Source organism: Tachypleus tridentatus, chromosome 1, assembly GCF_004210375.1.
Source record: "Tachypleus tridentatus isolate NWPU-2018 chromosome 1, ASM421037v1, whole genome shotgun sequence".
NCBI lineage: Eukaryota > Metazoa > Arthropoda > Merostomata > Xiphosura > Limulidae > Tachypleus > Tachypleus tridentatus.
The window spans coordinates 27,829,062-27,846,162 of NC_134825.1; the positions used below are offsets into that span (position 1 = coordinate 27,829,062).

Here is a 17,101-nt window from a genome sequence, read left to right on the forward strand (position 1 = left end):
GTACAAACCGATTCCTCTGTTGAATTTAGGATGGTGTAGTTTGATGTAAACACTTTTTTCTCTCTCCAGTAATGAGCTTTATTTAAAGATCTTTGTTGATCTAAGTTCATGATACGTCCTGTTTTGTGGCTGTGTTCAGCCAAGACCGATTTATGTGGATGTATTAGTCTACTGCCTTTTTCTTTCAAAAGGCAGTTGCAGACCATTAGAATTTTCAAATAAACTACGTCTACCCTCCCAAAAGTTCCAAAGAAATAATTAACATACAGTTAACTTCTATGAGGTATTGAGTTCGTTTTACTACACCATATAGTAACCTATATACAATATAGATATGCCATTGTATAAAATCGAGTTAGATAGAAACAATAACAAAATACAACTAATAATTGAAAAATCTAGCTAAAATATAAAATTTTTCTTTCTTTTTTAACTATAACTTAAAGATATCAGATTAGGCTTAACAAGTACAGACAACTGTAAATACAGATATTTTCTGATTAATGTGTTTGTGGGCACGTATTTATAGTGCAAACATCTTTAAAATATCAGAAAACATCGACTTTGTAAAGCAAATCTGAAACGGTACAGCAGATTCAATTTATTTATTTTTTAGGAGGGGTAGGTCATTTTTATTACTTCTTACTCATCTTTATGTAACTAGAAATCAAGTGTTGTTGTCTTTCAGTTACGTTGCTGCTTTTTTGTAATCAATTAAAACATAATGTACAATATTACATAATGTCGTAGAAACTTTACACAACACAACTGACTGACATAGAAAGCGTCAAGATGTTTTGGTGTATTATTAACAGCTCTTCGTAGGTGTATTTAGATTTTACTTTTAAAGATTAATAATTTGATACTTAGCTTTGCTTGAGTAGACCACCACTATATGCATGTAACTACATCGCCTGGAACTATATAAATGTAGTTTTCTTCTTACAGTTGAGTTGCCCATTAATAGAACCAAACAGATTAACCTGTTATGTTCCGAAACGTGTTTAGTACACAGAACTGTCACGATAACATCTTCACGATTTGTTTGCTTACAGTGTGAAAGGAGTGTTTTAACAAGGTGTTATTTGTCAACTTTTCCTTTGTTTCCAACACTTATTAGTGAGTGGAGTGCCAACTTGCGATTGTTTCGTTTACTGATTTGGATGGATAACAAGCGAGTTAAAATAGTTACAAAACAGCCTTGTTGTGATCAAAGCCATAAATACTTTCAACTTCTAAAACAGTGGAACGTCTTCTACTGAACAAGCCATTAATTTGACTTAGAATAAAATCAGTTACCCACATTTTTAATGTTAGCTTGAAATGGTTTAATTCTGAAATTAGAGCCACATTGTGTCAAACTATATTGGCTTTGATTGCTGGATTTTCTTACGTTTCGTGTTATTTGGTAATAGTTTGTTTTTTTCACAAAATATAAATTTACATGACTTAGATAAAATTCTGGCTTTTAGCATGGTAAAGGCTCTTAATTAGCAATCTTTGGGTCGCGGGATAAAAACCCAACCCGAAGCCTGCTCGCTCTTTCAGCCGTGGGAGCCTTATAATGTCATATACATTTGTAAAAACGGCTCGTTTGGGTTCAGAAAATTGTTTTATTGAGGAGTGAACAACGTTTCGACCTTCTTCGGTCATTACAAAGTGATGTGAACCTGACGATGACCGAAGAAGATCGAAACGTTGTTCACTCCTCTACGTAAAAAACTTTTCTCAACCCAAACAAGCCGTTTTTACAAATATATTTCTCTGCAAGTGGGTTTTCTCGACATCACTGATTAATGTCATGTACAATTCTAATAATTGTTGATAAAGAATATCCTAAGAGTTGATAGTAGATGTTGCTGACTAGCTGCCTTTCTTCTATATCATGAATAAATCCTGTAAAAATACATGCAATTAACCGTTGTTTTTAATGTCATATATTTTAATTTTATTAAATTATCGTTAGTTTTTAATGTACAAACCATTTTTAAAAATACTACCATATCAATTGCATTTAATATGAATTGTTTAGAAAAATTACATGATAGGAAAAAGATAATATTTCTTTAAATTAAGGGAGAATTGTGATAATTAATTCTTTATTTTTACACATGTATCATACTTGTCCCAATTATGAATTAGGCATGCAGAATTCAAGAGGTCTAAAGTAAATACTGTAAGGCAGTCTTTCAGACCTTCAAAACTTTTGTAGGTTCTGTGTGTTTCAAAAAAGTGAAGTACACACAACGTTTTCATGTTGTTTGTTTTGAATTTCGGGCAAGGCTACCCAAGAGCTATCTGCGCTAGCCGTTCCTAATTTAGCAGATTAAGATTAAATGGAAGGCAGCTAGTCATCACTACCCACCATCAAGTCTTCCGTTACTTTTTTATCAATGAATAATGGGATTGTCCGTCACTTATAACACCCCCCACGGCTGAAAAGGCGAGCGTGTTTGGCGTGACGGGAATTCGATCATGAGTCAAGTATGTTAACCACCTGGCGATACGGAGCCACATGTTGTTTTAGTGTTGTATGTCCGCAAACATACCGTTGTGCCGCATGGGGGTTACATAGTAAATAAATTGATTTATGTGTAATAACCGTTAATTTAATTATGTGTAATAACAGTAAGGAACACTTAAAATACAGACTAAAACAGTTATGCTGATATAATATTTAGTAAAAATTTTTGTGAATTTTTGTGAATCTAACAGAGGACACCATGAATTGTCTTAAAGATCTGGAGTTATTTTACTGTAAAAGGTTTACTTGGCTATCAGTTGTTTTATCGTGAATTAATACAGATTTTTTTTTCACTGTAGTCTATCATTTCAAAATTAGGGTGGTAGCGCATATGGTCTTCGAGCTTTTTTTTCGTAAGATTTAATAAACAATAAAATCTACAAATATAATCCTTTATTATTTAGTAAGGAACTGTGTTTAGTCTGTGACAATGATTTCTTATTTTATAACACCAACGTTTACGAACGTTTAGCTTTGGAGGATATCATGATGGACCCTTGATTTTTCAGACGCTACAAATATGGCGAGTCAAGATAAGTACCATATTGTGTGCTCAATAACTTACAGAAAGAAATGCCTTTACTCACTGCCTTCTATTTTCATACCGCTACATAGTGTTTTGTTCTAATACGTGCTTAACATGCATGTATTATCTTTAAGCTAAAGACTGAAAACTATAAGCTGAGTTGATTTATTGAGACATTAAAACTAAAGTCATGTAGTAAGTTTAATCTTATTTTTCTAAGTAAAAGTTCCATGCAAGTTTTCTTGGTTGAAGCTTTATTAAAAAAAAAAAAAACATTCAGAAGGACTGCACATGCTGTTTCTTAGTGTCTCTGATTGTTGTTTAAAAGCAGATATCCGTAATCTAATCTCGTGTTTTGATTGCAGTATTCATCCTTTGTTGGAGTCCGTATTTCATATATGACTTGCTTCAAGTCTACGGGGTCATTCCCATCAACCAGACTCTAATCGCTATCTCAACGTTTATTCAGGCGTTAGCTCCACTCAACAGCGCAGCAAACCCTATTATTTATTGCTTTTTCTCCAGCCCTCCCTGTAAGAACTTCAAGAAAGTGAAGGTTTGTAAATTTTTAGAACAACTAACTTTTTTTTTTTTTTTAGTCTGCAAGATAAGAGAACAAACACTTATTTTCATAAGGGCAAAATATTGAGAAATGAAGTGATATATATATATATGTCGCTAGTACTTGAAACCTTTCGATCACTTAAAAAATTGTTCACTGTAAGATCACGTTTCGTTTAATTACAACAATAACACAGAAACACTTTACAAAAACGTGTCATCAAAGAACCAAAATACTATTTGTGTAATCATTAAGTTATTTTAAAACTTAGCCAATCCTTGGCTCCATAGATTTTTAAATAACACCATCATTCCATCTGATGCCATAATCTCTCTTCTCCAATTATCTCAAACTTTTCTTCAAGAAGAAGGGAGAATACATTAAAACAAATATTTTGTGTAAAACATAAGTCAGAGTAAATATCTGGCGGTGTAAATGAAGTAAGTAAAAAAAAAAGTAACCAGAAAATATTATTTAAAATTTGTCTGCGTTTCTTAGATAATGTAAAGCAACTTGAAATAACATTTTATTGTTTGCATTTCAAGTATGATTACTCATATTTACACAACCTACAGTGGCACAGCGAGATGTCTGCTGACTACAACGTTAGAAATTTGGTTTCGATACATGTAATGAGCAGAGCACAGATAGTCCATTATGTAGCTTTGTGCTTAATTACAACCAAAAACAACCTACTTACACTGAATTCTAAATATTGCAAGTTAGGCATAACTCAGAATAATATTACGTGAGCTGGACAATTTTTTTATTGGCCATGTCAGGAAACTTAATGTTTGGGTATATTTTCAGAAGTGGTGACATATATATATATATATATATAAGTCATTATGAGAATTAAAGGTATTTTGAAGTATTCAAGTTCAAATGGTTATCCAGGAGGTTCAACATTAGAAAGTAACATGGAATTGTTCTATTATATAATCAGTATTTAACTATTTATTAGATTGTTTGCCCAAACAAAAAGTGTTTTACATCTAAATAAATATACAACCTTCTACTATCTATCAAACTAAAACACAAAAGCAGCGTTACAAATGCTTCCAAAGAAGACAAGATGCCGAAACGTGTTAGGCCATGTACAATAAAAATAGTATTTTAATTTATACTTTACAATAGTTTTTCGTAGCATAGTTTGACAAATAACTTTGCTTAATTAGCAATTAACAGATATTTACATAGCAAAGCAGTACTATATGAAAAATAAATAAGGCCTAAAAATAACACATTCTATCTATTCTTACATGCTTATTTTAATAGCATTAGAACTCTTGAATTATTGTAAGGTGTTTCTTAAATCAAAACAAATAAAATATTTTATGGTAGAAAAAATATAGTTTCAAACTATATATATCACGGTTTTCCCGATAACCCTAAACGTTTGCTGTGTTCTATAACTTTGTATTTCCCGTTTATTAACTAGAATATCATTGAGAGAATTTGCGTATATCAAGTTTGATAATATATTTTCATTGGGCTAACTGATTTATTTTGTTTACTAATGTTTTGCTATTTATTTACATTGTTTGAATAACATGACTTTTAACATGTTTAATGTTCTTTTATTTATCTTTACTGCAAAATCTAGTACATATTAATGCCGGTAAAACCAACAATAACTATACACATACACGGTTAGCCCTAACCTTGTATTATAAAGTATCACTGCTGTTTTTGATAGTTTGTATATTTAGCATGAAACATTTTCGTTTTGTATATTATAATTATTATCTTAGGTCCGTCTTTTTGAATGGTTCTTTCAGAAAAACTCCACCTTAAATTTAGGAAGCAGGAAAGCAGAACAGCTGCTGAAGTCTGACGCTGCACATTCGACACGACAACAACTCAAGACTCACACTTAAAAGATGAAACAGAAACAGGAAACGAATGTGATGAAAGTTCGAGAAAAACGAGTTTCTGTAAATTAGCTTTTATTTTAACATGTTTTACCTTTTCGCTAAACATTACTTTATTGTTACTCCTTACTACTTATATAAAGTTTATATTATTTATATTTACTAGATGGATTTTAAAATTAGAACTGAATATGGTTTCTTGGCTTGTATCATTCTTACATAACAAACTTTAAAATTTGCATGACGAACAGAATTTTTATAATAATTTTAAATTTAAACTTTACACATTTATACATAACTAACCCTTATTATTTGTTATAACTCTCCTTCTTAACCGAACACATTATATATGGCACTAAAAAGACGTTGAATCACAACAAACATTAATTTTAAAATTAACTGGTTACTTTTAAGCAAGAGTTTCGTATCTAGTTGTTCAAGATTGTGTCGAAATAAACAGTGTCACGATATTTAATCACAAACGCGATAAAAAATCTAAAAGTCTATTTATATTCAGTGTAATAGTTATGCCAATGGAAGCTGGAATTAAGTATATGTACACATAAATAAAAATTACACAGTGCATATAATTAAAGTTAATGTTATGAAAGATTTCTGGAACTTTGCTAGCGATAAGTATTTTGCTGAAATATGTAATATATATTATTCTTCGTTCGTGAAAAAAAGTAATTTGCGCAAATATTTACCAGTCTATTTCACTTTTGAAGTATTTCTGTGACGTTAAAGTTTGTGTATTTTTACCAACTACTATGAAGGATAGATCCGATATGGAGAAAAATACCCAACACAAAAATAACTTTTGCCTATTTACATGTACTCGTAAGGTTTATAAGTACGTCAGAACTACAATTTATTTTTCTCTCAGCCAAATAACAGAACAATTTTAATGGACTGATGTATATCATATACCAAAGATATAAAAACTATGTTATATCTGTAGAGAACAAATAGAATTTTATTGGAAGTGTTATGAAACCGAAGCAACACAGTCTAAACTTTCGTTTAAAATTTCCGCAAAATTATTTAATTTTTTAACTAGTTTCGTGAAGTTTTGAAATCTGAAATATCATAGCTAAATTTGATTTAAGCTAATTATTTTATACTTGGTTTGAAAAGGTGAGCACTTTAAGTTACCTAGAAAGCAATGGTAGTGAAACGAGATAAGATTCAAATCTTGTTACTCATTTCAAAAAAGAAAAAAGAGAAAGATATATATATATATAACATGTCCTGTTAAAGAAACGTTAATAAATAATAAATACATTTTCAGCATTTAAGATGGACGAAATATATGTATTTTGGGTTTCTTACGTTATAGGAATAAATTAATGGCACTTAAAAAAATCTCAATAAATAAAAGGTGTCGTTCACATAGAATGATTAAATTAAAGTTAGTTAAAACATTTAAAATAAATAACAACATGAAACTTGCAAAATAAAATCTAATGCATTGTAGGGTTAACACTTCTATATATTAATAACTGTCTTATCTTAATTGTGAATACATTCGTTATTAAAATCTTATAAAAATATTGTACATTAATGATTGAAAGATAATTTTAAGCTAATGGTATCTCCTTAGCGAAAGCGCTGATATATTGTTTACAATAAACAACGACTATAATCGTAACCATCGAGTAAAGTAAATTTTTTCGTTGTTGTGACATACATGTTTATTTTCTTTTATCTATGCTTGAGAAAGAACATACACAGTAGTTATTTCCATGCTTCGTGTTTTGTGTACGAAAACAACTCCGACTAAAAAGCTTACTCTTTATTGATGTTTTGTTTTCATATCAATGTTTAAAACCATGTTTAATATGTCTTTTCATGGATGTTTTGATTTTCTGGCTTGAATAAAATATTATTTATGTATACATATTTGTTAATGATATATTGTTGATAAACTGATTAAGGATGAATATATTTTTTAAGTTTTTGAGTTGAGTATAATTAGTAAATGGTTTTAAATTGTAATTCTAAAAAATAACAGAAATTACAAATAAAAATCGAAAACCGTATTAGTTATCAAAATTTATCTAAAAAGGTAAAATATAAACATTGAATCATTGTAAATACGATCATTGCGTCAAGGAGATAATATAAGTGAAATAAATTACAATTGTTGTACCAAAATAAGTTCACCAATTTGTTTACTTATAACAGAAAGTACAAGGGAAACAACTGGTTTGTCAGTAAATATATCAAGTTCAGCTTCCTGCCTAGGAAGTCAGCTGATTAGTAACTATATATACTGACTCATCCTAAGATGTCGCACTGTATTGGGAGAGGACGATAAATTTGATGATATATTTTCCTTTCAATAAAACATATCCATTTCGTTTCCTTTATTATTAAAATTATATAATTACGCTAAAAATGAGTATTTTGATACTGAAAATCAATACATATGTACATACGAGTTTAGTGAAAACTGATAAATAAATTAAATCGAAATAACAATTTATTTTTTTTGTTATAGCTAATATTGGTTTCTTTATATTTCGAGTTTTAGAAAAAGTATACAAATATTGTTTTATCACCAACCAAAATAGGCCATGAAACAATAGTTTTAATAAACGTAAACGAATTATTTACAGATCTCTAATTTGCATAGATCTGTAATCAATGTATTGAAATTGATTTCGTTATGTAAAATCTATACTTATTTTTAACTTATCAAATTTTATATACGCAATCTTTTACACCACAGATATTTGATGATTGAAACAGAATATCTTCCAGCAACATTACATTATTTTAGCATCAGTTTAAAGTGCTCTTTAATGCGTACATTTAGTATGGACTGAGGAAATATTTGTAATATTGAAACCTCACAAATTTCAGTTTAATATCGTTACTTGAGCTATTGTTATTGTATACCGTATACAATAAAACTAAATTTACAGCTGAAATATCGTTTTGATTTGTTTATGGAAAAATAACAAAAATAATCTAGTCATTTAGGTAATTGCTTTAATAAGGAAAGTAGCTCTACTGGAAAAATTGTGAGATTAATAATTATATATTTGAAAGCCACAGCACAGATACTGATAGATAAAATTTAAATATTTGCAAAAATTATTTTGTAAAAAGAAATTAGATGGATTACTCAAACAATGAACCTTTACTTATTGATTAAACTATAATTCTTTGCTGTATTTAAGGATTTCATTTTTCATGTCTGTAGGCATGTGTGCCTACTACGATAATGTTAGGTAAATGGATAATTATAAGTTATATTTAATAATAATATATTGTGAATGTTCTCTGTATCTTTAGCAAGTTTCATTAATATGCCAGTGTTTATTTCAATATCGGTATTCAGTAAAAAAAAACTTTATTTTCATTTTATAAACATTGTTAGTCTTATTGTTTTAATCTACTATTTGAATAAATCATGTAATATATTGATTGGTGACTTTGTTAATTGCATTATAGTAATATTTGAACTATTTCTCGATATAAATTATTATGTACTACAATTTGAAATAGCATGAAATGGAATTAAACTGTAATTTAAATCTAGAAGTTAAATAAATATCTATATGTATCAAAGTTATGATATTTGCCAACAGGATTGATACACATAGTTATCTTTGTTACTACGGGCCTGGCATGGCCAAGAGTGTTAAGGCGTGTGATGCGTAATCTGAGGGTCGCGGGTTCGCATACCCGTGGCGCCAAAGACGCTCACCTTTTCAGCCGTGGGGACGTTATAATGTGACGGTCAATTCCACTATTCGTTGGTAAAAGAGTAGCCCAAGAGTTGGCGGTGGGTGGTGATGATTAGCTGCCTTCCCTCTAGTCTTACACTCCTAAATTAGGGACGGCTGGCACAGATAGCCCTTGAGTAGCTTTGTGCGAAATTCAAAAACAAACAAACAAACTTTCTTTATACAAATATATTTAATATACAAAAAATATCACAATTTTGTGATATTTGTATATAAGTTATTATAAATAATAATTTATATACAAAAGTTTTACAAACTTACAAACAATATTGTTTCCTCTATCTAGTCTAGAACTGGATATTTTATCGATGGTTCACGATGAGCTAACTAATTTTAAGTTGATATAAGTACAATTTACTTAGCGGGGAGATAGCTAGGTTTGCTCTGAGTTTTCCACTGTTAAAATACTAATGTTCGATGTGAATTCACTAAAGTTAAATGGTTTATAATGTTCGAAATCTATAAAAGCTCCTGTTAACTATCTCTGAATTTCTCGATTAATAACGTTAACCACAGTTATAGTTTCTGAGGTTTATAGTATACCAACTATAGCAAACAAATAATATATACTATTTCTTGGCGCGTTCCGTTGTTTGAATTCATAGGTGTGAGAACAGTTTCCAGAAATTTCAGCCTGCACAACAATACCGATGATATAGTAGTGTTTAGGAACACGCATGCATTGTTGATTCTTACACTCGAAAATATTTTACGACTTTAGTGAAATAGCGGGAATTCCACAATAAAGGTTTAAAGGTTTAAAATTATAAGTTATGTATATTGCTAAATATAAATTTAACTTAAACAAAAATATCGACATTAGAATAGATATATAAATACATCTGTTAGAAAACACATTTTTATTGTCCAAACAGAAACTTGTGATAGTTTTGAACGAAAACCTCATAATTATAATGACATTGCTTTCTGTTCGTATACGTTATCCATGGGTTTACTTGTAGTAACGTCACTTCACTTCCTTCATAAGGCTTAACCAAATAATACTCTATAACGAATCCTCTTTAACAGCTTCCCTGTAGTACAGCGGTATATCTACGGATTTATAACACTCAAATCAGGTGTTCGACTTCCCTCGGTGGACTCAGCAGATAACCCGATGTGGTTTCGCTCTAAGAAAACACACACACCCCTCTTTAACAGACTGTAAATTAACACTTTTTTTTTGTTTTAATTAGTTTCATAATACCTAAGACTTAAACAAAATTAATTCTTAAGAGATTCAAAGGCTTGGGTGAAAAGTCGTTTAAAGGCAGAAAGACGAGAAATATTGCATCAAAACTGTAGTGTTACAACTGTTGTCAAAAATGAATCCCATACATTATGTGGCTTGAAATTAGATTTTCTAAATAAAATTATCTAATTTGTGATTCTGGATGATTTTTGTATTCAAAACGTAAACAAAATTTCCTTTGTTGTTCTTTGTAGTGTGTACTGTCTATATGATCATAACTAAAAAATAGCTCTGATCGTATATCATACTTCTTGTTACGACGAGAAAATGCAAAAATACAAAACTTCTTATATACGGATATTTTATAAGGTGCAGATCAGTGTACATTATTATAATGAAAATGAATTATATCCTTCATTTAATCTACTTGGACTTTGAACCTTATAATCTGGAAACTCCATCATGCTTGAACACTAACTAGTAGAATGCAGTAAAGAACAATATACCATTCATTCTTTAAAATAATAACATACATTTTGTAATATTTAATCATTGCTTTAGATAAATTATAAACAAAATTATTTGTTGGTTTTGTTTCTAATAATCAGCTCTAAGAAAACTGCTAATTCCTCTAAAACATTTTAAACTATATGTGAAATCAGAAAAAAAATCATTACACTGGTATTTCTAAACTGTATTATCGTTGGAAAAGCTTACAAATTAATATACGTTTTGGACTTTTACATTATATCTTAAGAAAACGCATTTTCGTTGTTTCAGACTGGGGCCTTGCATGGCCTAGCGCGTTAAGGCGTGCGCTTCGTAATCAAAGGGTCGCAGGTTCGCGCCCGAGTCGCGTCAAACATGCTAGCCCTCCCAGCCGTGGGGCGTTATAATATTACGGTCAATCCCAGTATTCGTTGGGAAAAGAGTAGCCCAAGAGTTGGCGGTGGGTGGTGATGACTAGCTGCCTTTCCTCTGGTCTTACACTGCTAAATTAGGGTAGCTAGCACAGATAGCCCTCGAGTAGTTTTGTGCGAAATTCCAAACAACAACAACAACTTGTTTCAGACTAAAGCACATGATAGACTGAACATAAAAATCCAACATTTTTATTCCAGCATTAACCTGAATTTTATTAGTACAAACAACAAATGACTTTATATAGGTATGGGTAACTCTGAACGAAATCTATCACAAGCTACTAAAATGTGTGTGAAATGATTTGATGTTCGAGTAAGACCAATTTTACAGTGAGTTTGATTAATAGCGTGAGCCGGTTTGATTGTTTCAATTTCAAATAGTGAGTCATCTTGTTCGCCTCTATAACTAATGATTAGTTTAACAAGGTTATTAATCTGTTTGATAATAAATAGACCAAGTATTACTAATAATTTTGTATTATATAACTTTACCAATTCTCACGTCTAATTCTGTTTCTGTTTAATAATGTCAATTTAAATGAGGTTGTTTTAATCAGAAATGGTGACACTACTTGTATAGTAAATTAACTGGTTGTACGTTTTACACTGGTGTAGCCAGTAGCAATATTCAATATCACTATCTATTGATACTGAGTTTCACGATCTTAGCAACAATAAAGCTGTATATTTAAGAAAAAAAAACTGTTATCAAAGTTTATTGTTATAAGAAATATATAAGATGAAAGTTTTTTTCCACCTCATGACATAAATCATTTGTAAAGTTTAGCTACGTTGTTACTTTCATAAATTATTTCAGAATTATTAGAATGAAAATAAGAAATTAAAATTGCTCTGTGAATTATAGTTATTATTTCTCAAATCGCTCAGGAAAAGTCACAGGTAAATAAGTTTTGTGTAAAATGGCTTTAATTTCAAGAAGTAAAACTTAAAAAAAACGACAAAAACATAGCAGTAATGGTACGACAAAGATTGCTGTGTTAACCAAAGTATTTTAGCAAGATTTAAGGCATAGTTCTGACGTCTCTAACTTAATTCCACTCAAATGTATCTCATTTTATACATTTCTAATAATCACCCGGCATGGCCAGGTAAGATAAGGCGTTCGACTCGTAATCCAAGAGTCACGGGTTCGAATCCCCGTCGCACCAAACATGCTAGCCCTTTCAGCTGTGGGGGCGTTATAATGTTAGGTCAATCCCACTATTCGTTGGTAAAAGAGTAGCCGAAGAGTTGGCGGTGGGTGGTGGTGACGAGCTGCCATCCCTCTAGTCTTACAGTGCTAAATTAGGGACGGCTAACGCAAATAGCCCTCGAGTAGCTGTGCGCGAAATTCAGAAAACAAACAAACATTTCTAATAATACCTAACAATGAAACGAGCAAGTAAAGTATGATGTTATGTGACCACAAAGTTAAACACAAAAAAGGCCACAGAAAGAAAGTGACTGCTAGACATTCATCATAAGAAACCGTCTTTAATAGTTATATTAATAAGGAAGCATATTATGTTAATATAATAATAAACTAACAAACAAAATTTTATAGGCATAACAAAGTTATTTATATTTGAAGAAAAACAGTACATGTTTCAATATAACATTGGTGTGTCTTCAAATCACATCTAAAGGAGACAGACCTATGTTCTGCCAAAACATGTATTGCTCTCTCCTTCACTCCAAATAAACCTTTTCGTTAAGCTAGTAAATCATTGTTTGCCAGTTCAGTAGTTTAAAAGTTATAGCTCACAGATACACAATAGATACATATTATGTATTTTTGTATAGAAAATCAAACCATATAAATTCAGATTACTTATAAGTAATATAACATACAGTTCTAGGTTAGATAATTAATTCATATAAAGTCCTTTGCAACATCTTATTTTGTTACTTAGTACCAACATATACGATTCTGAAGATATCAAAATAATTTAAACGCAGTTAAATTGGTAAACTTACCTGCTGAACTGTATTCAAAACAAGTGACAAACGTCAAATTTCCCGTTGATATTTTTAACTTTACTTCTTATTTTTCGTAATTACTAAATTAATAAAACCGTGAAAAAATACCTGCATTCGAAAGTAGTGACAATGGAAATTTCTTTGTGATAAATACTTTCTATATTTAACAGTCAACCAACATTTACTTCTTGCAACATCTCAAAGCTTCGAAATGTTAAAAGTCAAACTTAATTAAACATTTAGCAAACCTTAACATGTTAAATTATAATTTGTCTAACATTTGGTCTGAAAGATGACGCTAATTTGCTAACTTTTTGTAGCAGGTTGGAAGAGCCATACTTTTCTTTCAGATTTGTGATGCTTTTCTACTTACCGAATCTAATTTGTTGCTTTTATCTCATTTGTAAGTGGAACGTCTGCTGGTTAGTATTACATAATTTTGAACAACGTCTAATGAGAAAGGTGGTGTGCCAACTGGTGTATCTACAAAGTTCCGTTTCTCAGAAGAGACAGAACCTCATTTTATCAGACACAGTTACTCTGTTTTCTGAGTAATAGGATATACTCTAGCTTATGGGAATAGATACTCAATTAAATATTCTTTCTGTGAGTAAAACAAAGTTCTTGAATTAATTCGTGCAAAAAATGTAATGACGATTTATTATTTACAACTAATATTAAACTTCGCGTTGAGTAAACGTTACGTGTTCTGAACTAGCTTCCTGCCCAATTGTACGGTGCATGCACTACATAAATTTGCTAAAAAATACGGTGTTATTTAGAAAATATTAACAAATAGTGTATTAAATATTATTTAACTAGAAGACTGGCGTGTCCACCGCTGGTACAGCGGTAAGTCTACGGATTTACAACGCTAAAATCAGAGTTTCGATTCTTCTCAGTGGACTCAGAAGATAGACAGATGTAACTTTGCTATAAGAAAAAACACACACAAGATTGTCCATATTTTGTAGGTGTTTGATAAATACAATAAACTTAGCTTTACATTAAACATAAAATTATACCACACCAACTACCTTGTAGAAGACCATCTGTAACCTAATTATCTTTCTGTAACACTTTATTTAACCCTCTACGGAAAATTGTTACAGTTTTGGTTTCTGCTGTGATCAGTTTCAATAACAAATGTTTAACGTTTTAATTAACAAATGTGTAGCTTGTCAAAAAATAACTAGGCAAGTGCTACCACCCCCACCCCATACTATATTCTAACTTCACATTTTATAGTTGACTGAAATAAATAGGCAGAAAAATGCAGTCGAGACATTTAAACGTCGGCAATTCCTTTGCGAGCCAATCAAAATTATGATAATTTATCATTTAAGATAATAAATAGACTAGTTATTGGTAAAAAATAGATTTAGATTAACGACTTCTTATTTATAGTGAAACCAGCGCTTTTTATCAACACTACGTTCGATCAGTGTCTTTTATGTCAAGTTATTTAATAACTAAAGTATAAATTAACATTGTTCTTAGCCTATCTACTGAAAGTTTAAAATAAAATATATAAACAATAAACTTGAAGAAACATTATAATGTCAAACAGTTGTGCATATTAATCCTGATGAAGCCACAAATTCGAAAGATTAGTTTAAAGAATATTTCATATATAGCTGGAGTAAAAAGGTCGTTTATTCTAAACTTTTTATCAAAATGTATAGAATACACGACTGGAAAAAAATATTTGTTGATTTCTTATTTAGAGTCTCAATTGATTAAAGACTTTTTTTTCTAAATCATTTGTAACATAACAAAAGAAAACTTAATTCAAAATCAGTTTAAGTTTAAAACTGATCGATGTTCTACGTTCATTATACATTTTATGCACTTGGCTCTAGACTAAGTGATCCCGCATTACGTTTTTAATGTAGGCTTATTATATCAACATTCACTACATCTATAACGTTGTAAACCATGATGAGCAGACAGCAATCGAACTCTTCTATTCTACCTCGATAAATGCATTTTGACTCTTATGACGTGACAAGCGTGACGTGACATACAATGCTTTTATGTCGGTTAGATGTTTGTACAAAATGTCTCAAATAAGCACCTGAACTCGAATTTAACATCCACGCAATACCTATAATATTTATATAATATAATAACAACAACAAAATTATATTAATTTTATCCACATTTTTTATCCATTGCTGGCTATTTTAAGACAAACTATTAATGTGTTAATGCCGTAACATGTTTCATATTATCTAGAACTCTAAAACGCTTTATTCTAAAGAAGCCAATATCATATTGATAAATATAAGCGTGATCTTGTAGTTAGCGTGCTCGGATTGTGAATCTATATATTCATGGTTCATAGTTTGCTGTTCCAAAAAAAAATCAAATAATAGTAACCCAAGAGTTCGCGATGAATGGCTTTTAACTACCTGTATTATCTTAAGTCTGTGAGATCTTATGCTACTAAAGCTGTCACTAGGTGTCTTTAGAGTTGAAAGCCCTTCACGGTTAATGTTCTGTCTTCTTGGGAATATGTAGTATGCTCCACCAAAAATCAATCACCTCATTATGCTTAAAAATCACTGTTTGTATTTTTTTAAATATATTAAAATAATGCGCTTCCAAACTTAACTATTAGACTCTTGGTTACGAAACATTATAATTCGATCTATAAGTTTGTTTGTTTGTTTTAATTTCGCGCAAAGCTACTCGAGGGCTATCTGCGCTAACCGTCTCTAATTTAGCAATGCAAGACTAGAGGGAAGGCAGCTAGTCATCACCATCCACCGCCAACTCTTTAGCTGCTCTTTTACCAACGAATAGTGGGATTGACCGTCATATTATAACGCCCTCACGGCTGAAAGGGCGAGCATGTTTGGTGCGACGGGGATTTGAACCCCGGACCTTCAGATTATGAGTCGAACGCCTTAACCCACCTGGCCATGCCGGGCCTCGATTTATAAGAAATAAGCATGGAAAGTCAAACAGAACTAAAAAAACCTACAAACAAGGAATTGAAAGACGATAGACTATTTTAGACTCGCTTGAGAATATTTTTACAAACGTAGAGAGACTGAAAAAGATCAGTAAAAAGAAATAATAAGAAAATGTTACAATGATACCTAGAAATAAACATTTCACTCGTTTGAGAAGCAAACTGTATTTATTTTGTGTCAAAAATGGTTCAGACAGATCCAAAGTTTTAGTAAACATTTAACCTTACTTTATTTTACTAAGAAAACTGACATATTTATAAATAAGTTTTATACCTTAAAGTGTTTTACGGTGATTCATCAGTAAGTTTTAGGGCTACTGTTAAAATTCTGGGTTTGATTATTTTCATTGGTGCAGCGTAGATAACTCATAGTATTGATTTGTGTTTAAGACAAGCATACAAATAATTTAAAGAAATATACAGGTCTAATTTATAACAAAATTTAACTGGTTTTCTAACTGCTGCCTCAAGTAAAGACATTTACAATATGTGAATTTATATTTTTTTATGTCTTTTCACTAGTTTTTAAAAATAAAGTCATTTGACGTGATCGTTAAAACCAAGGAACAAGCTTCTCGAAAAATATGAGTTCATTATATCATACATTTCGAAACTTATTCTAGGTTAAACGTTTGAGTTACTTATTACACACTCGAAATTGAACGCTACTCTATTGCTCTTACATTCCTAAAGTTGTCACCAGGTGTTTTTAGAATTGAAAGCATGACTCGTTTGCCGTTAAACACAAAGATATATAATGGGTTATCTGTGCTTTGCCCACC

General features: G+C 30.7%; 1 protein-coding gene across 2 annotated transcripts in view; it reads left to right on the plus strand.

Moving 5' to 3' along the window:
• LOC143244897 (cardioacceleratory peptide receptor-like) overlaps positions 1–6,640 on the plus strand; it is a 71,703-nt gene extending 65,063 nt beyond the window's left edge. Inside the window, exons 7-8 of one of the 2 annotated variants that reach the window (XM_076490387.1) lie at positions 3,416–3,606; positions 5,394–6,640. In XM_076490387.1, the coding sequence (XP_076346502.1) occupies positions 3,416–3,606; positions 5,394–5,492 (290 nt within the window). In that variant the 3' untranslated portion in view covers positions 5,493–6,640. Of the gene's footprint in view, positions 1–2,996; positions 3,143–3,415; positions 3,607–5,393 lie in introns of those variants that run through there. The other variant, XM_076490396.1, reaches the window with a different exon arrangement.
• Positions 6,641–17,101: the final 10,461 nt, after the last annotated feature.